Source organism: Hyaena hyaena, unplaced genomic scaffold (genome assembly GCF_003009895.1).
Source record: "Hyaena hyaena isolate Hyena2069 unplaced genomic scaffold, ASM300989v1 scaffold_917, whole genome shotgun sequence".
NCBI lineage: Eukaryota > Metazoa > Chordata > Mammalia > Carnivora > Hyaenidae > Hyaena > Hyaena hyaena.
Window position 1 is genome coordinate 512447 of NW_024081537.1, and position 24830 is coordinate 537276.

General features: G+C 37.3%; 1 protein-coding gene across 1 annotated transcript in view; it reads left to right on the forward strand.

The window, feature by feature from the left end:
• GABRA3 (gamma-aminobutyric acid type A receptor subunit alpha3) overlaps window positions 1–24830 on the forward strand; it is a 338456-nt gene that overhangs the window by 100637 nt on the left and 212989 nt on the right. Inside the window, exon 2 of the mRNA XM_039220703.1 lies at window positions 12641–12806. Within this exon, the coding sequence (XP_039076634.1) occupies window positions 12667–12806 (140 nt within the window). The 5' untranslated portion in view covers window positions 12641–12666. The remainder of the gene's footprint in view (window positions 1–12640; window positions 12807–24830) is intronic.

Sequence of the window (24830 nt, forward strand, 5' to 3'; positions counted from 1 at the left end):
TCCATTATATATATCTTATATTATTTTAATAATTTGAAATTTGTTGTAAATTGCTTCATAATCTTGTAAATTTTTGTAAATATACCTAGTGAGAGGATACCTGGGTGGTTCCATCAGTTAAGTATTTGACTCTTGATTTTGACTCAGGTCATGGTTTCACAGTTCCCAAGGTCGAGCCCTGTGTTGGGCTCTTTGAAGATAACATGGAGCCTGCTTGGAATTCTTTCTTTCTCTTTCCCTCTCTCTTTCTATGCTGTCTATGTCTCTCTCATATAGCGAGATTAAAATAGTGCATTTTTTTTTTTTTTTTTTTTGCCATCAGTGGATATGGTATTCTTTATATTCCCATTAGGTCAGATTTGTTATTCATCTTGTTAGAGTCTTTTCTATCCTGATCTCTTAATGTTTATGTATTGATTTTTAAGAGAGAGTGCATGTGCAAGCGTGGAGGGGCAGAAGGAGAGGGAGAGAGAGAATCTCAAGCAGGCACCATGCTATCAGTATGGAGCCTGATATGGGGCTTGAGACCATGAGACCATGACCTGAGCTAAAACCAAGAGTCAGATGCTCAACAAACTGAACCACCCAGGCGCCCCCAAAACTGTCAACTTTTAATGTTTTCTATGTATCCTGCCTATTTTATGTTTTTTTTCTTTTGTTTCTTATTTGGATTGATACTTCTTAAGTCATTTTATTTTTTATCCTCTTCTAGTGTAGAAGATATGTAATCTGTCAGTGATTGACATAGCAGTTTTAGTGAAATGATCACACTGAGATAATAGTTTCATCGAAGTGGTCAAGGAAGAAGGTAGAATGTAGTTGATAAAGTAATAGAGAGAGAGAGAAAGTTGAAGTTAACAATTGTGAATTGTCCATTTAAAAAGCTTGACTGACAGAGAAAGGAAAGAAGATAACTAAAAAGGAGCATATCAAGAGAGTATTTTTTAAGATGAGAGAAACTTGATTATGTTTATAGTCTAAAAGAAAGGAGTCATTAGAGGAGAGATTTAAGAGACAGGCAAGTAGGAGTAGGAGAGTCCAGGGAGGAGGATCCATGGAAAGGAGATGATTATATCAGAATCTTAGGTTGACAGGTTATCTTTAAAGGGACAGGTTAATGTTACTTTCTGAAATGAATGGAAGGGAAGGGAAGTATAAATATGAAAGTGAATAAATTTTATAGGTTGGGGCAGTGTTGATGTCTTAAATTGAGTCCCACAGAAGCAGGGTCTGAGATTAGGATTCACATGAAAGTGATTTATTAAGAAGCGTTCTCAAAAAAACCAGTAGAGGAGTAGAAAGTGGGGCAAGGAAGGGAAAGAGAACAAACAAGAATATGTTAATCCAACAGTGTTAGTCACATCTCAGTTTGTCCCCATTGATATGCTGTAGTATTTGTACCTCTGCACATGTCAACCAAGGTTGAGGGCTATCCTAGGTTGGTGACTTAAATTTCCAGGCACTTCTGATTTTCAGTTTGCACAGGCAAAAGTAGGTTTCAACAACCTGAGGGTAGTACTAAGACAAAGAGATGAAGATACTACCTGTTAAGAGAGAAGGCACAGCAGAGTCCGCGTACATGAACTCAAAAAGAGATTTAAGGGAATATAAGTAAAGCACTGTTAATGTCTCCTATGGATGTTTTGTCCTTTTTGATAATTCTGGATTTTTACTAAATAAAATGCAGATTTCTTTGGATATGTAACTTGGGAAAGAATGACAAAAGATTAGAACAGTTGAGAAGAGTAGGGAAGAGCTGATTTATGACAGATCAAAAGATTTTATAATGGTGCTGGTTTTGGATACAGGTTTGTTGTACTGACGATTTGCATGATTGTAGAATTTTCTTAAGCAGCACTCACCAATCCATGAGAATACAAATTGTTTTTCATTGAGCCCAAGAAGTATTTCTGGAAAAATATAATGGAAGGTCATATATACAGAATGCTGGTAAAAGTATGATTTACTATGTGGTTCAGCCTTGAAATGAAAAGAAATAACAGTATGCAACAGCAAGATACTAGAAGATGATGGAAGGATCAAAAGAAAGGAAAACTAATTTGAAAGAGTGAATAGAACAAAGATAATATTTAAAAACTAGAAGAATAACAGGAAGACAGAAAGTAGAGATGCGGTAGTTTATCATTTGTGATGTGTGAGTAGTTATGCATAAGATAACAGAATGTGTCTATGGGCACAGATCTGCCATAGTGGAAAAGAAGAGAAAGTCATAGGGATTGTGTAAGTCAAATAATCATGATTGAGAAATTGTCAACATCAATAATGAAATATGGAAGATGATGGAAGGACATAGAAGTGTGAACTGAACATTGTTTTTAAGTCAGTGTGAAGACTTAAAAAAGGAGGTTGATATAAGACTAATGAAGGCAAACAGTGATACAGATAGGTGGCATGAACTTCAAATGACAAGGAGGGCATACACACAGAGGAGGAATAATTTCAAAGTGGCATTGAGGATATAATTCTGATCCTGTCCCACAGTTGCATGATGTATGGGAATGTGCACATCTACACTTAAGAGGAAAGTTAGTGAAGTAGTGTTTTTGATGTAAACTCAATTGATTTACAGCAAGGAGAAAGGGAGAGTTTTCAGTTAAGAGGCTGAGGACATAGGAGCATTTGTTTTCCATAAAATGAAGGATTAAAAAAACAGGGGGGGAAGGCTTTAGGAGGGAAAGATAGTCTCAAGAATATATCTCTGGGAAGGAAAAGATGTCTGGAATAGTGTGGACATGAACTCTGGAAAGTATTTGCTCTTTTTGTTCAACAAATATATTTTTTTAATTTTTTGATTTTTTTAAAATTTATTTCTGAGAGAGAGAGCGCGAGCGAGCAGGGAAGGGCCAGAGAGAGAGGGAGATATAGAATCTGAAGTAGGCTCCAGGCTCTGAGCTAGCCATCAGCACAGAGCCTGACACGGGGCTTGAACCCACAAACCGTGAGATCATGACCTGAGCCGAAGTTGGACGCTTAACCAACTGAGCCACCCAGGCACCCCTTGTTCAACAAATGTTTTATTGAGTAGTTACCATGTGCCAGGCACTGTTATGTGGCCCAGAAAAAGATACAATATTTCTGTACTAATGAAGCATATATCTAGTAGGGGAAACAGAAAATAAATATACAGTGTAATTTTATGTAGTGCTATATCCTATAAAAATGGAACTGGGAAAGGGGATAGAGAGAAATGAGGAAGAAATATGCAGTTTTAGAAAATAGTAATCAGATAAAGTTTCTCTGAAGTGCTGACACAGGACTAGAACTTTCAAACCAAACTGATATATTAAGGAAGAGCATTTCTCAGAGGGAAGAACAAGTGCAATGCCCCTAAGGCAGGAACATCTTGGGTGTTTTCTATGGATAGTAGGAAAATCAGTTTAATTTAATATAAATAGGGGAGAAGAAAAATAGAGGTGAAATTCAGAGCTAGCCAGTGTACAAATAAAATATATTCTTTTTTTTTTTAATGTTTTTTATTTATTTCTAGGAGAGAGAGCGAGACAGCGTGAGCAGGGGAGGGTCAGAGAGAGAGGGAGTCACAGACTGAAACAGGCTCCAGGCTCTGAGCTGGCAGTCAGCACATAGCCCGACGTGGGGCTCGAACCCACGAACCGCGAGATCACGACCTAAGCGAAAGTCGGACGCTTAACCGACTAAGCCACCCAGGCGCCCCCAAATAAAATATATTCTTATAGGCCATGGCAAGTGCTCTGAATCCAGTGAAAATCTACATAAAAATTGAGAATGGGGTGATATAATCTGACTTAGATTTGGAAAAAAAAAACTCATTCTGACTGTTGTGCAGAGAATGCACTGTAGGGGACAGGAGAGGAAGCAGAGAGACAAGTTGAGAGGCTATTCATTACCATCAGGGGTGTAAGAGATGATGGGTTATACCAGCTTGTAGGCATTGGAGGTGTTAAGAAGTGGTCAGAGTCTGAATCTGTCTTAAAGTCAACAGGATAAACTGATAGTTTGGATATAGGTTATGGAATAAAGAAATCAAAGTATAGATGTGAATTAGATATAGGTGAATTTGATGTGGAGTGTATATTAGAAAGGAGTCCTTGGTCTAGTGTTCTTTTCTCTCTTCTCTTTTGGGTTGTTTGTTGACTGCAGAATTCCCAGCACCTAGAACAGTGCCTGGTACATAAATTGTGCTTCAAAACTTTTGAATGAATGAAAACAGTGGTTTCAGTGGAGTAATAGGTGAAAATATCCGATTGGTATAAGTGGTGTGAGAGAATAAGTGAAGAAGTTGAGATAGTGATATCAAAAATTATTAAAATGAGTCACCATAAAAGGAAGAAAAGATGTTAGAAAAGGGTTGGAAAGCAATATAGATCAAGGGAAGGCTTTCTTTTTAAAATGATGGATGATATATAAATTTTTTATAATACAGGGAATGAGTCAGTGGGCAGGAGAAAACTGGTAAGTGTGGGAGAGATTAAAAAAAATCACTGAAGTAAAATCCTTGATCAGAAGACAGGGAATGAAATCCAGGGCACATGTGGAAGCGATAGTATTCAGTAGCAGCACAGACACCCCTGGTAACTAGGGGGAAGGTAGTGTATACGGCTAAGATCCAGGTAAGTTGGTATAATTGATATTAAAATGAAGCCTTCTGATTGTTTTAATTTTCTTGATAAAATAAGAAGCAAAGTTATATTCTGAGAGTCTAGGAGGAGAGTTACTAGAGACTTAAAAGAAAGTGAAAATAATAGCTATTTCAGAGAGTGGGAGAGTAAATTTGTTTGGCAAATGTAAAAATATCATGGCACATTTGAAGTATGATGAAGAAAAATTTAAACAGAGACTGGTCAAACATAATTATGCATTTTTCTCCAGCTATATTTAGCTGCTCATTTGTAGACAAAAGGATAGATTTAACCAGGGTTTATGTTTTTCCAGGAAGTTACAATAGAATAAGAGAGACACAAGTGTGTTATAGATAGATACCAGAGAATGGTTTTAATGGTATTAACTATGAACTATGTATGTAATCCAAGTACAGCAAGAAAGGAAGTAAGAACATGAAGGTGATAATGGGCAATTTAAAGGTGTCAGGATCAAAGGATTAAAGATTAGGAGGGTAAAAGAATTGACAGTATAAAGGTACTGAATGAAAAGTGTTGTAAAAACGTGGTCAGATAGTTATTTGAGATCATGGATTTGTAATGACAATATTTAGGATATGACCATAAAAGAGTGAGTGACTGGATTAGGGTAAAGCTGAGACTCATTGGGAGTCAAGAGGTCAAGGAATTGACCTGTAGTTTACAGTGACCAAGGATTGCTATATGTTAAACATAATGCTTAATTCTACCTGTGAATTATATCATTTAATTCTCATAACACTCCTATATGGACGTATTATCATTATCAACATTTTATAGATGAGAATGCTAAGTCAAATCATTCACCTGATGTCAGATTTCTCTGTGGTATATCAAGAATTGGCACTAAGATGTTTCTGGCCCCAAAACTTTTGATAATGACTGTGCTTTGAGGCTAAGTGGAATTAGATGGCCTCATATGAAACTCTTGTGACAAACTGAAGCAAATAAATGTCAGAGTTGGCTTTGTAGTATCTGAATAGCAGCACTTGGGATGCCTGTTCAGGTAAAGTTATGGCAGATAGTGCCTCGTAGCATCCAAGAGGGGAGTTGCTGGGCAGAGTGTCAGTATCTGGTAGTTTCTAGGCACTGAGGTAAAGAATATTTAGGAATCCTAACTGAAGAATATGCTGTAACAGTGCCGTGTACATAGTAGGTGTGGTGCTCAAAAGTTTGTTATAAAATGAATTTATGTTTGGACAGGATCTAGAAGCAGACTCATTCTGGTAGCAGGTCTTTAGCCAGGCATCTTATGTATATTATTTAATCTTTAGAATTCTTATGAGTATTATTATCCCCATTTTACATGAAGAAGGAAGTCTTTAAAGACTAACATGACTAGAACTTGGTAGTACTGAGTAGTCTCTTGATCTAGTGGGTTCCAAAGCCCATTCTATACCCTATCTTTTATACTATCATACCTCATTTGTGGATGTGGCTTTTGTAAAATAACATTCATTCATTCACTATTCAGCATGCATTATTTATCAAGCATTCTTCTATGTATTGGGCATATATCTGTGATTAAAACAAGCAAAATTCCTTCTCTTCATTGATCTTATATTCTACTAGAATAACAGACAATAACAAAAAGTGAAATATACATTAGAAATGCAAATGAGAAAAAAGAGAGCATTTATATAGGAAGCACCTGGGATGTAAGGAAGGATTGAAACTTTAGATAGGGTGGTCAGGGAAGGCCTCAATGAGAAAGGTTATCGTTGAACAAAAACATGAACTGAGAGAAGGAGCAAAGTATCTGGAAATTGGATGGAAGAATATTCCCAGTAGAGGCAATAGCAGTTGCAAAGGCCCTAGAGCTGGAGCATGCCTGGTATATCCAATTGGCAGCAAGGGGCTGCAATGCAAGCAATTCAGTAGCTGACTGGAATGAGACAAAAGGGTAGTAGAGGATGAGGTTAGCTTTTTGGATATTAGATCATGTAGGTCTTTGTAGATCATAACATGACTTTTGAACTGAGAAACAATTGAAGGGTTTTGAACAGGAGAGAGACATGATCTGACCTAACACTTTTAAATTTCGCTTGTTTAGACGTATAGAGAAAAGACTGTAAGAGGAGAAAGGGCAGAGTCAACAAGCCCAGTTAAGAGGCTTTTACAATGATATGAGCCAGAATCATAGCAACAGAGGTGGTGACCAGTGGTTTTATTCTGGATATGTTTCTTTTTAAATGGAATGTCAGTGAGACTTCCTGATGGGTTGGATATGGAGTATGACACAAGAGGAGTCAAGAATGACATCAGAGTTTTTATTCTGAGCAAATAGAAGGGTAGAATTACCATTACCTGAGATGGCAATGACTATAGGGGGACTTTGTGTGTGGAGGCGAATGAATATCTGAACTTCAGATTTTAACATGTTAGGTTTAAGATACTTCTCAGTCATCTAAGTACAGATGTGGGTTGCAGGAGATATCTGGGATAGAAATATTAATTTACAGTCATCAGCTTATAGATGGTATTTCCCTTTTATTTGTTACTTGTACTCCTCTTTAGCTCTTGAGCAGAGTGAATCGGTTGAGTGACCATTTGCTATTTTGGCTGTACAATCATGTATTATGGTGCCTTAAGCATGTGTCAAAATTGTATGTTCATGTACCACAGACAACCCATTCTAACACTGAGATTGTTAGCCTTGGCAAGGGTTGTCCCTCCTATTTCATAATCAATCTGCTCCTATCACAGGCATCTGCTATTGTGTCCATGGTTATCTGAATACGCTTATTGCTTGTAAGTTCATAGGTCATTGGTGTTTATCCATGTGCTGTACTTATATGAGCATACATCATGGTTGTGTACTTTTGCAATGTGGCCTGCCTTCTTTACACTAACTTTAAAACTAGTATTTGGTTTACATTATGTTCATGCAGAATAGTTGTTTAAATATCTATGTTATTATATGATGTTCCCTTGCTATAAGGATTTTCACTTTATTCATCATGGTTGTGTGTGCTATACTTCTTTGTTCATATGCTATAGATAGCTATTTATTCACTATTGGTCATGATAACTAAAAGTATCAGTTCTTCATGTGGCCACTTGCATCTGTATCTTATCCCTCTGCTCTAGTGAAAAAAAAAAATTGAGCATGCCTGCCTACTGTTGGACCATAGCCTTCTGTTCTGTGCCATGCAGTCCACTTGACTAGCATGGACATCTGCTCCTAAACCATGTCACTTAATTCCTGATCATGGTTGCTATGATACACACATTCTGTATGAACATATCATGGTTAAGGACTGATATGCCAGATACCTCTTCACACACATCATGGTTGTATAAGCATACTTTAGTTGTCTGCAGCTAAAGCCTCCAGCTGAAGGCTCTTTAAGTGTTACAGTTTTTAGTTTATGCACTATGGTCACTGAAAATTCAACAAGTTTGTCATAAGAATAATCTTAAAGATTCGCCTAAGTGTCCATCAACAGATGAATGGATCAAGAAGATGTGGTTTATCTATACCATGGAATACTACATGGCAATGAGAAACAATGAAATCTGGCCATGTGTAGCAACATGGATGGACCTTGAGGGTGTTAATGCTGAGCGAAATAAGTCAGGCAGAGAAGGACAAATATCATATGTTTGCACGTATAGGAGGATTAGGAGGAACTTGACGGAGGAACAAGGGGGAGAAGAAGGGCGGAAATGGTGAGGGAAAGAGAGAGAGGCAAACCATGAGAGACTCTTGAATGCTGACAAAAACTGAGGACTGATGGATGTGGGGGGGAGGAGGGATGGGCATGGAGGAGGAAACTTGTGGGGATGAGCACTGAGTGTTATGTGGAAACTAATTTGACAATAAACTATTTGTAAAAAAAACAAAACAACAACAACAAAAAAAACAAAAAAAAGAATAATCTTAAGGATCTGATGTCCTACAGTACTTATTTGCATTTGTTTGATGGTCATCTGAGCATGTGTCATGGACGTATGTTCATTTAATCCTAATATCTGCTAATATGCCACATTAATCTATATACATAGTAGGGATGGGGTCGGTTTTGTAGGTATTTGCTAACTTGCTAAGGCTACCTGTCCCAGTAGCATTTTTTAATTAAAATTAATTGTATTAAAAAGCACATAACAAATCTTAACCATTTTAAATGTGCAGTTTAGTAGTAGTGGTAAGTATATTCACACTGTTGTGCCACAGTCCAGTGGCATGCTTCTGATCATGTATAATGTCTTAAGGAAATGTTTAAGAAGGCCCTGTTCTCTTGTTCAGTGATTATTAGGCTCATGTGCTATGGTTTTCTGACACATGCTGTGGTCAAATGGTTTTATACCATAAATGTATTCACATGCATTATAATAATGATGTTTATTAACAAAATGTTATGGTAGTTGGAATATCTCTAATCTCTTCTATAGATGATGGCTATCTTCTCATAGTTATGTGAACATGTACCTTAGTCCAAGTTCATATAACATTGTTGTATATCAGTTTTCTCCTTCTAAATCATGGACATTAGCTTCTGTGTCACTGACATCTATTCATAGTGAGATTAAAAATAGATGGACTAAAAATAGATGCTTGTCTACCATTATCATAACCCATAGTATATAGTAGGATAGTATAGTTGAAACACACTATAGGTCTCTTTGCTCATATAGCATGACTGTCTTTTCCTATACCCAGGATTGTTGCTCATGTACTTATGTTTTCTGAGAATCCATCATAGTTCTGTCATATATTCCATGGATTATTTTCACAATTTGGCCCCATATACAATACCAAGTCTCTTTGTTCCTGTAGAGCAATTGTCAAATTTGATCATGATTGTTTGAACATTAACATTTATCATATAATCATAGATTATACTAAAGCTCTGTGGGTGTTCAAGCATATATCATACTGTTCATACTACAGATGTTTCTCATGACCCAGAATCATCTGCTCATGCACCATAATTTCTTAACTATATGTTATGGTTTTCTGAGTTGTACTGTTTCTGTTCATTTCTGTAAAATGACCATCAACTCTTGTACAGTTAATGAATCATGAATATCACAGCCCACATATTAGATTGACCATGAAAAATTGCTCCATTTCATGGTTCCTCCTAATCCTTCTATACATGCAAACATATGGTATCTGACCTTCCCTGAATGACTGATTTCACTCAGCATAACACCCTCAAGTTCCATCCATGTTGCTACACATGGCCAGATTTCATTCTTTCTCATTGCCATGTAGTATTCCGTGGTATAGATAAACCACATCTTATTGATCCATTAATCCGTTGATGGACACTTAGGCTCTTTCCATGTTTTGGCTATTGTTGAGAGTGCTGCTATGAACATTGGGGTCCATGTGCCCCTATGCATCAGCACTCCTGTATTCCCTTGGGTAAACTCCTAGCAGTGCTAATGCTGGGTCATAGGGGAGCTCTATTGGTAATTTTTTGAGGAACCTCCACACTGCTTTCCAGAGGGGCTGCACAAGTTTACATTCCCACCAACAGTGTAGGAGGGTGCCCGTTTCTCCACATCCTCGCCAGCATCTAGAGTCCTCTGATTTGCTCATTTTAGCCACTCTGATTGGTGTGAGGTGGGTATCTCAGCGTGGTTTTGATTTGTATTTCCCTGATGAGGAAGGATGCTGAGCATCGTTTCATGTATGCTGGCCATCTGGATGTCCTCTTTGGAGAAGTGTCTGTTCATGTCTTCTGCCCATTTCTTCACTGGACTGTTTGTTTTTCGGGTGTGGAGTTTGGTGAGTGAGTTTCTTATAGATTTTGGATACTAGCCCTTTATCTGATATGTTATTTGCAACTATCTTTTGAATGCCAAGAACAAACTGAGGGCTGATGGGGGTGGGGGGGAGGGGAAGTGGGTGATGGGCATGGAGGAGGGCACTTGTGGGGATGAGCACTGGGTGTTATATAGAAACCAACTTGACAATAAACTATTTTAAAAAGGAAAAAATTGCCGCATTTGTAAAGCAAACATTGTCAAATATTGGTAATTTTATATGACACAATCTAATATAATGACTATTTCTATCTGTAATGTGGACATCTCTTCAAGTCAGAAGTTCATCTTCTCCAGTATCATAGTATTCTATATGTGTACCAGATTCTGTTGAGGGAGACCCGTAGTTGGTGTATTAAATTAAGAATATGCAGATTATGATCTGATAAATGAAGAGGCATGGATCACCCACACAAGGTCAACAGGTAGCTCCATCAGCATACAACCTTCTACACTGCAGAAGTGAAAACCCTCAGGTTGTTTTGATTGCAGGTGCAGTTTTAATACATTCACACAAAAGAAAGTCACAAGATTCATTTACTTACAAATTCTAGAACAGGGAAGTGAAATGCGCTGGGGGAAGGACAGTTTTTCCTCCTAGGTCACAAGCTTGGAAGAGATAGAAAGCAAGGTCACAACTGCCTATTGGTACTTGAGGTGGTTGAGATGGAGATCACTAACTTTTTGTGAGCTCAATTCTAATTGGTTATTTTTAAAAAATGCCCTGGTAAAAGCAAAACAGGAACTTCTGGTGGAAATCCTAAGCTTGGGTCCTTATATAAATGTCCAGACTTGGGACGCCTGGTTGGCTCAGTGAGTTAAGCATATTGGACTCTTGATTTTTGATCAGGTCATGATCTCATGGTTTATAAGATTGAGCCTGCATATGGCTTCAGGCTGACAGCATGGAGCCTACTTGGGATTCTCTCTCTCTCTCTCTCTCTCTCTCTCTCTCTCTGCCTGTCCCCCTGCCCCCACTCTAAACATAAATGAATAAACTTTAAATGTCCAGACTTTGGGTATGAGCAGTGTTGTCGTACTGTAAAATGCCTAGGCAGCAACTCAAAATAGATTTTTTTTTTCTCATCACAAAGATTCAAGAAGACAGCTGAGTATAGAACCTAATGGCTCCTTTTTGGGGGGTGGGATACATTTAAAAAGACTTCTTCATTTTCTTATCAACCATAATAGCTCTCCAGCATGTATTTGTTTTACAAATTAGTCCCTTGCATAATCTTTCCTTGGAAAAATAGTTTTATATCCTTCAATTCTCACTGTAATTTAGACCACTGATAGGACTTAAAAAGAGTATGGTGTTGGGTCAGAATTAGGTATCCTGGAAGAGGTCAGTGTCTCAGACTCAAGGAAGCCATAAGGTTCACAGATGGCAAGAAAGTACCACTTTATATTGTTTTCATAACCCCATGTCTTAGGTAAACACCCACCATTCCAGAGATCATAAAATATCCTTGCACATAGGCAACTCAAAAATCACATAATTCTATCATCACTATAATATTCTGACCTTTTAGGGTCTTCTGTACCAAGAGGATAGACTTGAATTTCTTCGTTATGTTGTGGTTCCTATATGGGGCTGACTTTGCTCTCAAATATCTTTCAATGGGGAAACATTACATTTATATTCAAGAGCCATAGTGTTTCATCATTCAGCATATTCTCAACCTGATTCAGAGGAAACAGTTCATCTATTTCAAGCCATTTGATACTTAGGAAAGTTACTTAATTGTATCAAAATGAGAATCACTCCCCAAAATGTTATAAAGTTCAGGTCTTAAAATTCTAATATCTCCTACAATATTCCACAGTTAACTATGGCAAAGGCATTTGTGATAGTAAATATAAAATGTGATTGGAGGAAAATAAAATGAAGACATGGGCGATTATTTTAAACTCTTGAATTAAGAAAAAATAACTGCAGCTGAGAGAAGACAAGGAAAGAAATGAAACTGTAACCTAAGACTCCGTATTACTAATTTAGATCTCTTTACTCTTTCCTAGATGGGCTTTGGAATATTCAAGAAAGGAGTACGTTGGGAGTAAATTTTGGTGGCATTGATGAACTGGGGAAAGGGACTGTCATTTAGTAACTGGATACTAGGGAAGTTAAATGGCTCTAATAGAGTCAAATAAAATATTTTTTCCCTTTTTCTTTTTTGTCTTCTACCCCTTCTCCTTCTTATTTTCCTTGAACATAAATCTCACAGGTCTCTCCAAGTTGGTGCCTAAAACGATGATAGTCACAGAAATGAGTCACTTCTACACAACCAGCCTTGGGATTCTTTTCCTGATTAATATTTTTCCTGGAACAACTGGCCAAGGGGAATCAAGACGACAAGAACCTGGGGACTTTGTGAAGCAGGATATTGGCGGGTAAGAACATTTAAGTTCTAGAACAAAAGAAAACTGTGATAAATTCTTGCCTTAGACCAGAACTTTTTATTTTATTCCCAGATGAACTCCAATTGCTGATAGTTAGACATTACGTTGTATTTTTAAAAATATCATCAGCTCAGACTCTCAAGGTAGAAAGAAATCTCAAAAGTCTTCTTGAGCAATTTCCTAGCCCATGTTTAAATTCCCTCTGTAACATCTTAAGAGCATTCTCTCCAACCATTTGCATTTAGTTGTCTTTTTTCTCTCTTAGATCTTGTCCCTTTTTATTGGCTCTGTGTCATTAGCATTTAAATGTGATCAAGAACCTCCCATGTTAAGTTTTAAAATCCTGCCTCCAAATAGTGCCTTAAATCCTTTGTCCTCTTCACAGTTGTACTTCTTGAAGAAACATTTTCTGTACTCTCTACTTACCTCTCATCCATTCTTCCACTGCTGCTGTCTGACTTCCAATCCCATGACTCTAACGCAATATCTGCAACCAAGGTGACCAATTTTGGCTCTTTTACTAAAATGAACATTTGTATGTTCTTATATTATTCAAATTTTTTAGTATCATGTAGCAATATTCAAACGTGTTCATTCTTCCCTCCCTCCATAACTCCTTTTTCTTGTGGAATAACACACACACACACACATACACACACACACACACACACACATGCATAAAATATAAATATGTGATTTAAGAATAATAGAGAAGTGCTTGGATTTAATACAAGGGCATTAAAATATTTGGGGGGGTTAATTTCTTCCAATTACAGGGCAATTGATGCTTTGGTGGGATAAGACTATTAAAACCCTATCTCTAAATATTAGTGTTGGCACTGTACTTGTATTTGCTATAAATTAAGAAACCAATACAACTTTAAACTATGTGGTATACACTGGTAGTTCTGATACATAACAGAGCTGCTGCTTTTTGTCTGCTTGTTTTCATACCTTCTCAATGATGTTTTTTGTGTGTTGAAACAAAATCCATTTGCTGCATTATTTTATCTACTTCTTTTTTACTTCGTTTTTATTTAAATTTCAGTTAGTTAACATATAGTGTAATATGAGTTTCAAGAGTAGAATTTAGTGATTCATCACTTACATACAACACCCAGTGCTCAACATAGCATGTGCCCTCCTTAATACCCATCACCAATTTAACCAATTCCCTGCCCTCCTTCCCTCCAGGAACCCTCAGTTTGTTCTCTATAGTTAAGAGTCTGTTTTATGGTTTGCCTCTCTCTTTTGTTCCTCTATGTTTATGTTTTGTTTCTTAAATTCCACCACCTATGAGTGAAATCATATAGTATTTGTCTTTCTCTGACTTATTTTGCTTAGCATAATACACTCTAGCTCTATCCACTTCCTTACAAATGGCAAGATTTCATTCTTTTTTATGGCTGAGTAATATTCTATTGTATGTATGTATGTATATATACACACACACACACACACACACACACACACATATATATATATACATATATCACAACTTCATTATCCATTTGTCAGTCGATGGTCATTTGGGCTCTTTCCATAACTGAACTATTGTTGATAATGCTGCCCTAAACATTGGGGTGTATGTGTCCCTTTGAATCAGTATTTTTGTATACTTTGGGTAAATACCTAGTGGTATGATTGCTGGATTGTAGGGTAATTCTATTTTTAACTTCTTGAGGAAACTTCATGCTGTTTTCCAGAGCAGCTGCACCAGTTTGCATTGCCACCAACAGTGCAAGAGAGCTCCCCTTTCTCCACATCCTCGCCAACATCTGTTGTCTCCTGTGTTGTTAATTTTAGCCATTCTAAATTACAGGTGTAAGGTGATATTTCATTGTAGTTTAAATTTGTATTTCCCTGATAATCAGTGATGTTGAGCATCTTTTCATGTGTCTGTTAGCCATCTAAATGTCTTCTTTGGAAAAACATCTTTTATGTCTTTATCCAATTTCTTAACTGGATTGTTTGTTTTTTTGGCGTCGAATTTGATAAGTTCATTATGGATTTTTTATACTAAACCATTATAAGATATGTCATTTGTAAATATTTTCTCCCATTCTGTAGGTTGCCTTTTAGTTTTGTTGACTATTTCCTTTGCTGTGCAGAAGTCTTTTATTTTGATAAACTCTCAATAGTTTATTTTTGCTTTTATTTCCCTTGCCTTAGGACACATATTTAATGAGAAGTTGCTATGGCTGATGTCAGTGAGGTTACCGCCTGTGTACTCCTCTAGGATTTAAAAGGTTTCTGGTCTCACATTTAAGTCTTTCATCTATTTTGGTTTATTTTTGTGTATGGTATAAGAAAGTGGTCCAGTTTCATTCTTCTGCACGTTGCTGTGCAGTTTTCAAAGCAGCATTTGTTGCAGAGATTTTTCCTCCATTGGATATTCTTTCCTCTTTTGTCAAAGATTAGCTGACCATATTGTTGTCGGTTCATTTCTGGGTTTTCTATTCTGTTCCACTGATCTGTGTGTCTATTTTTGTGCAAATACCATACTGTCTTGATCACTACAGCTTTGTAATATATCTTGAAGTCTGGAATTGTGATGACTCCAGCTTTGCTTTGGTTTTTTAAGATTGCTTTGGTTATTTGGTGTCTTTGTGGTTCCATAGAGATTTTAGGATTGTTCTAGCTCTGTGAAGAATGCTAGTGTTATTTTGATAGGGATTTCACTGAATGTGTAGATTGCTTTGGGTAGTATGGACATTTTAACAATGTTTGTTTTTCCAAAAAAAAGTATGGAATGTTCTTCCATTTTCTTGTGTCATCTTCAATGTCTTTCATCAGTGTTTTATAGTTCTCAGAGTACAGATTTTTTACCTCTTTGGTTAGGTGCATTTCTAGGTATCTTATGGTTTTGGGGACAATTGTAAATGTGATTAATTCCTTGATTTCTCTTTCTGCTGCTTTATTATTAGTATATAGAAATGCAACAGATCTCTCTACATTGATTTTCTTTCCTGCATTTCGCTGAATTTGTGTATCAGTTCTAGCAAATTTTTGTGGAGTCTTTTGTGTTTTATACATAGAGTATCATATGGCTTGTGAATAGTGAAAGTTTGAGCTCTTCCTTGCCTATTCTTTTCTTTGTTTTTGTTCTCTGATTGCTGAAGGTAGGACTTGCAGTACTGTATTAAATAACAATGGTGAGAATAGACACCCCTATCTTGCTCCTGACCATAGAGGAAAAGCTCTCAGTTTTCCCCATTGAGGATGTTATTAGCTGTGGGTCTTAGATATATGGCCTTTATGATGTTGAGGTATATTATCTGGTGGTTATCTAGTTGTATCTGTAAGACAAGGTGAGCTTAGGTTCCTCACACTCCTCCATCTTCTCTGGATATCCAGCTTTGTTTTCTGTAATAAGGATTTCTTTGTATATTCAGGGTCTTTTTGTTTTCAAACAAATTTTAGGATAGTTTTTCTTATTTTTGTAAAAAGTATTTATTGGAATTTTTGTCAAGATTGCATTGAATCTGACGATCATTTGGAGTAGTATGGACATTTTCACATATTCATTCTTCCATTAGGAACATGGAATATCTTTCCATTTATTTGTGTCTTCATCAGTTTCTTTCATCACTGTCTTATAGTTTTCAGTATACAGGTCTTTCATCCTCTTAGTTCAATTTATTCCTAAGTATTATATTGTTTTTGATGCTACTGTAAGTGGTATTGCTTCCTTAATTTCTCTTTCAGATAGTTTATTGTTAGTGTGTAGAAATGCAACTGATTTTTTAAAAATTTTATTTATTTTTGAGAGAGAGAGAGAGAGCATGCACGTATGAGAGCATGCATGATCAGTGAGGGGCAAAGAGGGAGACACATACAGAATCTGAAGCAGACTCCAGGCTCTGATGCTTCAGCAAAGAGCCCAACGCGGGTTCAAACTCATGAGCCATGAGATCGTGACCAAAGCTGAAGCCAGATGCTCAACTGACTGAGCCACCCAGGTGCCCCTGATTTTTTAATGATGATTTTATATCTGCAATTTTACTGAATTCACTTGGTAGTTCAGTTTTTTTTTTTTTTTAGTGGAGTTTTTAGGGTTATATACATAAAATTATGTCTTCTGTGGTCAGAGATTTTACTTCTTCCATTCTGATATGGAAGCCTTTTATTACTTTTTCTTTCCTAATTTCTTTGGGTGAATATAAATGGTGAGAGTGGGTGTCCCTGTGTTGTTTCTGATCTTAGAGGAAAAGATTTTAAGTTTTCACTATAGAGTATAATGTTAGCTATGGGTTTGCCACATATGGCCTTGATTATGCTAAGGAAATTTCTTTACCCAATATATTGGGCATTTTTATTTGAAATGATGTTGTTGTATTTAGTCAATTGCTTTTTCTGTCTCTATCAAAATGATCATATGGTATTCTCTCTCATTTTATCAATATGATTTATAACATTTATTTTGTATGTGTTGGACCATCCATGTAACCCAGGGATAAATTCCACTTTTTAATATGAATAACTTTTTAAAATGTGTTTTTGAAAATGGTTTCCTGATATTTTGTTGCAAATTTTACATCTATATTCCTCATATATATTGGTCTATAATTTTCTTCTAGTGTGTTTTCTGGTATTGGTATCAGGATAATGTTGGCCTCATAAAATGAATTTAGAAGTGTTCCCTTTGTCTTCATATTTTTGGAAACAGTTTAAGAAATATTGGTATTAATTATTTCAGTGTTTCATAGAACTTACCAGTGAAACCACTTCGCTCTGAGCTTTTCTGTGTTGAGAGGTTTTTGCTTTCTAACTTGATCTCCTTACTCATTACTGGTTTGTTTAGATTTTCTGTTTCTTTATGATTCATTCTTGGAGAATCATTGTTATAATTAATTCATTCATTTATTCCAGGAATCTATCAATATCTTTTAGGTTATCCAGGCTTTTGCAAATACTTGTAGTCTCTCATAATCCTTTTTATTACTGTAGTATCATTTGTAATCTCTTGACTTTCATTCTGATTTCATTTATTTGAATTCTCTCTCTTATTTTCTAAGTTAATCTGGCTAAAGTTTTGTCAATTTTGTCTATCTTTTGAAAGAATTATCTCTGGGGTGACTGGGTGGCTCAGTTGGTTAAGTATCTGACTTTAGCTCAGGTCATGATATCATGGCTTGTGAGTTCACACCCTGCACGGGGCTCTGTGTTGATAGCTCAGAGTCTGGAGCCTGCCTCAGACTCTTTGTCTCCCTCTCTCTCTGCCCCTCCCCTGCTCGCTCGCTCTCTCTCAAAAATAAACAAACATTAGAGGAGCCCAAGTGGCTCAACTGGTGAGGTGTCAGACTTCGCTCAAGTCGTGATCTCACAGTCTGTGGGTTCAAGCCCTGTGTCACGTTCTGTGCTGATAGCTCAGAGCCTGGAGCCTGCTTTGGATTCTGTGTGTCTCTCTCTCTGTCCCTCCCCTTCTCTCTCTCTCTCTCTCTTCCTCAAAAGTAAATAAGACATTTTAAAAAAATAAATAAACATTAAAATTTTTAATAAAAAAAGAACTAGCTCTTAGTTTCATTGATATTTTCTATTGTTTTTCTGGTCTCCATTTTGTTATTACTCTGACCTTTGTTATTTCCTTTCTTCTGCCACTGTGGGCATAGTTTGTTCTTCTATTTCGAATTCCTTGAAGTTGTTTCTTTGAGATCTTTCTCGTTTCTTAACCTAGGCATTTATCACTATAAAATTTCTCTTAGAACTGCTTTTGCAGCATCTCATATATTTTGATATGTAGTGCTTCCATTTTTGTTTGGTTCAATATATGCTTTTTTATTTCCTGTTTGATTTCTTCTTTGACCCATTGGTTGTTGAGAAATATGTTGTTTGATCTCCACATATTTGTAAATTTTTCAGCTTTCTTTCTGTTACTGATTTCTAGTTTTGTCCTGTTGTGGTAGAAAAGATAGTTGATATAATTTAAATATTCTTAAATTTTAAGATATTTTCTGACCTATCATGTGATCTGTCTGGAGAATAGTTTTTGTGAGCTTAGAAGAATGTGTATTCTGTTGCTGCTGGATGGAATATTCTGTATGTCTCTTAGGTACATTTGGTCTAAAGTGTCATTCAAATCCATTATTTCCTTATTGACTTTCTTTCTGAATGATGTTCCATTGTTGAAAGTGGGGTATTGTAGTGCCCTACTATTATTGCTTTTCTGTATATTTTTCCCTTTAGATCTGTTACTAATTGCTTAATATATTTAGGTCCTACAATATTGAGTGAGTAGGTGTTTATAATTATTATGTACTCCTGATCAATTAACCTTTTTATTATGCTATAAGGACCTTCCTTGTCTATTGTGACAGTTTTAGACTCAAAGTCTATTTTGACTTACTTTAGTACAACTTAAATATATCTGCTGTCTTTTAGTTTCCATTGGCTTGTAATATGTTTTTCCATCCCTTCACTTTTAGCCTGTGTGTACTCTTAATGCTTAAATGAGTCTCTTGTAGGCAGCATATAGATGAGTCTTGTTTTTATTTTAATCCAGTCTTTTTGTGTCTAATTTAAACTATTTCCATTTAAAGTAACTATTGATAGATAAGGGCTTACTATAATCATTTTGTGAATTGCTTTCTGATTGTTTTGTTGTTCCTGTTTTTTTCTTCCCATCTTGCTATCTTTCTTTGTGAGTTGATAACTTTTTTGGTAGTGGTTTTCTTTTACTCTTTTCTCTTTATCATTTCTATGTATGTTATAGGTTTTTGCTCTGTTAATACCATAAGGCTTTCATAATATATCTTATAGTTATAATAATCTACTTTAAGCAGATAATATCTAAACTTCAGTTGCATAAGAAACTTTTATGTATTTACTTGCCCCCCGACAGTTTATGTTGATATTCCCATTTTAATCATTTTATATTTTGTGTCTATTAATGTAATATTGTAGCTATAGCTATTTTGTATACTTTTATTTCTTAATCTATATTCATATTTCAAAGTGATTTATACCCCAGTCAGTATTTTGAATTTGACTATATTTGTACCTTTTCTAGTGAGTTTTATACTTTGTATGTTTTCATATTAATAATGAGCACATTTTTATTTCATTTTGAAGAACTTTCTTTAGCATTTCTTGTAGGGCAGATCTAATGGTTATGAAGTCTCTCAGCTTTTGTTTGTGTGGGAAAATTTTCCTCTCTGCTTCATTTCTAAATGACAGCTTTGCAGGGTAAAGTATTCTTGGTTGACAGGCTTTTATTTTTCTTTGAGTATTTTTGTTGCGGACGAAATGACACAGAGGACAAGACACACACAAAAGACAGACACAGACACAACTCCGGCCGGAGGAACAATTCTACACAAGCCCCTCTTGTGGTTTATTTTATACCCCGGTAACTGGATACAAACTGAAACCTACAAGATGCATTCCTTTACCAATTAAGGGCACGTAGCCAAACACATTTCAAGGACAGGGGGGAGCAAAGGGAGGAAGCGACCACAACATGTTTACTGAGAGGCCTGCCCACAACTCCAGCCTTCTCCTTACTTCTAAGGAGGGCATGTTCCCTCGTTTGCGAGCAGACCATTAAACTTGGATATTGTGTGCAGGCCTCCTGGCAGAGCATCCTGTTTGCAGGCATGCTTTGCCCAGGCAGGAAGCCCCGTGTGCAGGCACATCCCCGCGTCCCTAACCACGCTTTCTTGTGGTCACTGTCAGGCTCCCACATATTTTGAAGATATTCTACTTTCTCATGACTAACAAGGTTTCTACTGAGAAATCTGCTTATAGTCTTATCCGAATTTACTTGCATGTGATGATTTTTTTTCTTTTACTACTTTTCAAGATTCTCTCTTTTGTCTTAATTTTTGAGAGCTTGATTATAATGTGTCTCAGTGAAGATCTCTTTTGAATTTTCTTTAAGAATCTTTGAGTGTTCTGTACCTGGATGGCCACATCTCTCCCCAGATTTGAAAAGTTTTCAGCCATTATTTCTTTAAATAAAGGTTCTGTTTATTGCAAATATTGTTTCTTTTGAGTATGTCCCACAGTTCTTGTGGACTTTCTTCACTCTTTTTCATTCTAATTTCTTTATTCTCTTCTGACTGAATAATATGAAAAGATTTGTTCTCAAGCTCACAGATTCTTTTGGCTGATCAAGCCTACTGTGGAAGCTATCTATTGCATTTTTAATTTCATTCATTGTATTCTTCATCTCCAGAATTTGGTTCTCTTAATGATTTCTAGTTCTTTGTTTCATTTCTCATTTCGTTCATGTATTATTTTCCTGAATTCATTGATTTGCCTATCTGTGCTCTCCTGAATCCACTGAGCTTCCTTAAAAATCATTACTTCGAAGCCTATTTCAGTTAACTCACAAATCTCCATTTCTTTGGGTTCAGTTACTGGAGTATTATTTTGTTCCTTTGGTGGTGTCATATTTCCTTGCTTTTTCATGTCTCTTATGGGTTTGCATTGATGTCTGCGCATTTGAGCATGCTGTTACCTCTTCCAGTCTTTTCAAAGTGGCTACAGTAGTAAAAGACCTTCACCTAGAGGTTGCTATTAGGGTGTCAACTAGGTGTGATCAGCATCTTTGGTTTCTGAGAAGGCACAGTAGTATATTCCCTGTGCTATTCGATTGGCTGAGGTTGCCACTGGCCAGACTGTAGGGATCTTCTGTGGTTAAGGCTTCAGAGGCCCTGCAGGTAGTAGTAGCAGGTAGGGCTATCTATATTCAGAGGCTAAGGCTGCTAGGGTCTTCCTGTTCTTCCCTTTCCCTTCCCCCCCACCCCCATAGGAGAAGGCTCTAGCCAAGAAGATCCTTCTCAGTTCCTGGATGGATGTCCCGACACTCAGAGTCGTCAGAGCACTATAGGAACCAATGTTGTAGAATTAGATGCATGTGAAACTACCACAGCACCTGGGTCCTGAGGCATAGACACACTTGCTGTAGCTATGGCATTGGTAAACTCCTTATGAGGGCATTCTTCCAGATGTTGAGCAGATCCTGATTGGGGATGAGATGATACAGGTAACATTCTTCCTCTACTTTTCTATGTGGCCATCCTCAATTTTTGAGCTCCGTGGATTTTTTCTGGTTATTTTTTTTTTCAATTTTAGGTAGTTTATTGTCAAATTGGTTTCCATATAACACCCGGTGCCCTACTCCATGCTGCACATCACCCCCCCTTCCGCTCCCCCCCACCCCCATCAGCCCTCAGTTTGTTCTTAGCATACAAGAGTCTCTCATGGTTTCCTCCCTCCCTCTCCCCCACTATTTTCCCCCCTTCTTCTCCCCCATGGTCCTCCATTAAGTTCCTGCTAATTCTCCTATCTGTGCAAATATATGGTATTTGTCCCTCTCTGCATGACTTATTTCACTCATATGACACACTCAAGTTCCATCCATGTTGCTACACATGGCCAGATTTCATTCTCTCTCATTGCCATGTAGTATTCCATGGTATAGATAAACCACATCTTCTTGATTCATTCATCAGTTGATGGACACTTAGGCTCTTTCCATGTTTTGGCCATTGTTGAGAGTGCTGCTATGAACATTGGGGTCCATGTGCCCCTATGCATCAGCACTCCTGTATTCCCTTGGGTAAACTCCTAGTAGTGCTATTGCTGGGTCATAGGGGAGTTCTATTGTTAGTTTCCTGAGGAACCTCCACACCGTTTTCCAGAGGGGCTGTATCAGTTTGCATTCCCACCAACAGTGTAGGAGGGTGCCCGTTTCTCCACATCCTCGTCAGCATCTAGAGGTCTCTGATTTGCTCATTGTAGCCACTCTGACCAGCGTGAGGTGGTATCTCAGGGTGGTTTTGATTTGTATTTCCCTGATGAGGAGGGATGCTGAGCATCGTTTCATGTGTCTGTTGGCCATCTGGATGTCCTCTTTGGAGAAGTGTCTGTTCATATCTTCTGCTCATTTCTTCACTGGATTGTTTGTTTTTCGGGTGTGGAGTTTGGTGAGTGAGTTCCTTATAGATTATGGATACTAGCCTTTTTTTTTAAATATTTGTATTTATTTCTAGGAGAGAGAGAGAGAGAGAGAGAGCGTGAGCAGGGGAGGGTCAGAGAGAGAGGGAGACACAGACTCTGAAACAGGCTCCAGGCTCTGAGCTGGCAGTCAGCACAGAGCCTGACGCGGGGCCCGAACCCATGAACCGCAAGATCATGACCTAAGCGAAAGTCGGACGCTCAACCGACTAAGCCACCCAGGCGCCCCTGGATACTAGCCTTTTATCTGATATGTCATTTGCAGCTATCTTTTCCCATTCTGTCGGTTGCCTATTAGCTTTATGGATTGTTTCCTTTGCCTTGAAGAAGCTTTTAATCTTGATGAGGTCAAATAGTTCATTTTTGCTTTTGATTCCCTTGCCTTGGGAGATGTGTCATGTAAGAAATGCTGCAGTTGAGGTCAAGGAGGTTGTTTCCTGCTTTCTCCTCTAGGGTTTTGATGGTTTCCTGTCTCACATTCAGGTCCTTTATCCATTTTGAGTTTATGTTTCTGTATGGTGTGAGAAAATGACCTAGTTTCATTCTTCTGCATGTTGATGTCCAGTTCTCCCAGCACCATCTGTTGAAGAGGCTTTTTTTCCATTGGATACTCTTTCCTGCTTTGTCAAAGATTAGTTCGCTGTATACTTTTGGGTCCACTTCTGAGTTCTCAATTCTGTTCCATTGGTCTATGGGTCTGTTTTTGTGCCAATACCATACTGTCTTGATGATGACAGCTTTGTAGTAGAGGCTTAAGGCTGGGATGGTGATGCCTCCCGTTTTGGTTTTATTTTTCAGTATTACTTTGGCTATTCGGGGTCTTTTGTGGTTCCATACAAATTTTTGGATAGTTTGTTCTAGTTTTGAGAAGTATGCTGGTGCAATTTTGATTGGAATTGCATTGAACGTGTAGAGTGCTTTAGGTAGTAATGACATCTTAACTATATTTATTCTTCCTATCCATGAGCATGGAATGTTTTTCCATTTCTTTGTGTCTTCTTCAATTTCCTTCATAAGTTTTCTATAGTTTTCATCATACAGATCTCTTGTATCCTTGGTTAGGTTTATTCCGAGGTATTTTATGGTTTTTTGTGCAATTGTGAAGGGGATCAGTTTCTTGATTTCTCTTTCTGTTGCTTCATCATTGGTGTATAAAAATGCAACCGATTTCTGTACGTTGATTTTGTACCCTGCAACTTGGCTGAATTCTTGGATCAGTTCTAGTAGGCTTCTGGTGGAGTCTGTCGGGTTTTCTATGTAGAGTATCATGTCATCTGCGAAGAGTGAAAGTTTGACTTCCTCTTTGCCAATTCTGATGCCTTTGATTTCCTTTTGTTGTCTGATGGCTGATGCTAGGACTTCCAGCACTATGTTAAACAACAGTGGTGAGAGTGGACATCCCTGTCGTGTTCCTGATCTCAGGGGGAAAGCTCTCAGTTTTTCCCCGTTGAGGATGATGTTAGCTGAAGGCTTCTCATAGATGGCTTTGATGATGTTTAAGTAGGTTCCTTCTATCCCAACTTTCTCGAGAGTCTTTATTAAGAAGGGATGCTGTATTTTGTCAAATGCTTTTTCTGCATCTATTGACAGGATCATATGGTTTTTATCTTTTCTTTTATTGATATGATGGATCACATTGATTGATTTGCGAATGTTGAACCAGCCCTGTAACCCAGGAATGAATCCCACTTGATCTTGGTGGATGATTCTTTTGATATGCTGCTGGATTCGATTTGCAAGGATCTTGTTGAGAATTTTTGCATCCGTATTCATCAAGGATATTGGCCTATAGTTCTCTTTTTTTGTTGGATCTCTGTCTGGCTTGGGAATCAGAGTGATGCTGGCTTCATAAAATGAGTCCGGGAGTTTTCCTTCGACTTCTATTTTTTGGAATAGCTTGAGAAGAATTGGGATTAATTCTGTTTTAAATGTCTGGTAGAATTCCCCAGGGAAACCATCAGGTCCAGGGCTCTTATTTGTTGGGAGATTTTTGATCACTGATTCGATTTCTTCACTCGTTATGGGTCTGTTCAGGTTTTCTATTTCTTCCCG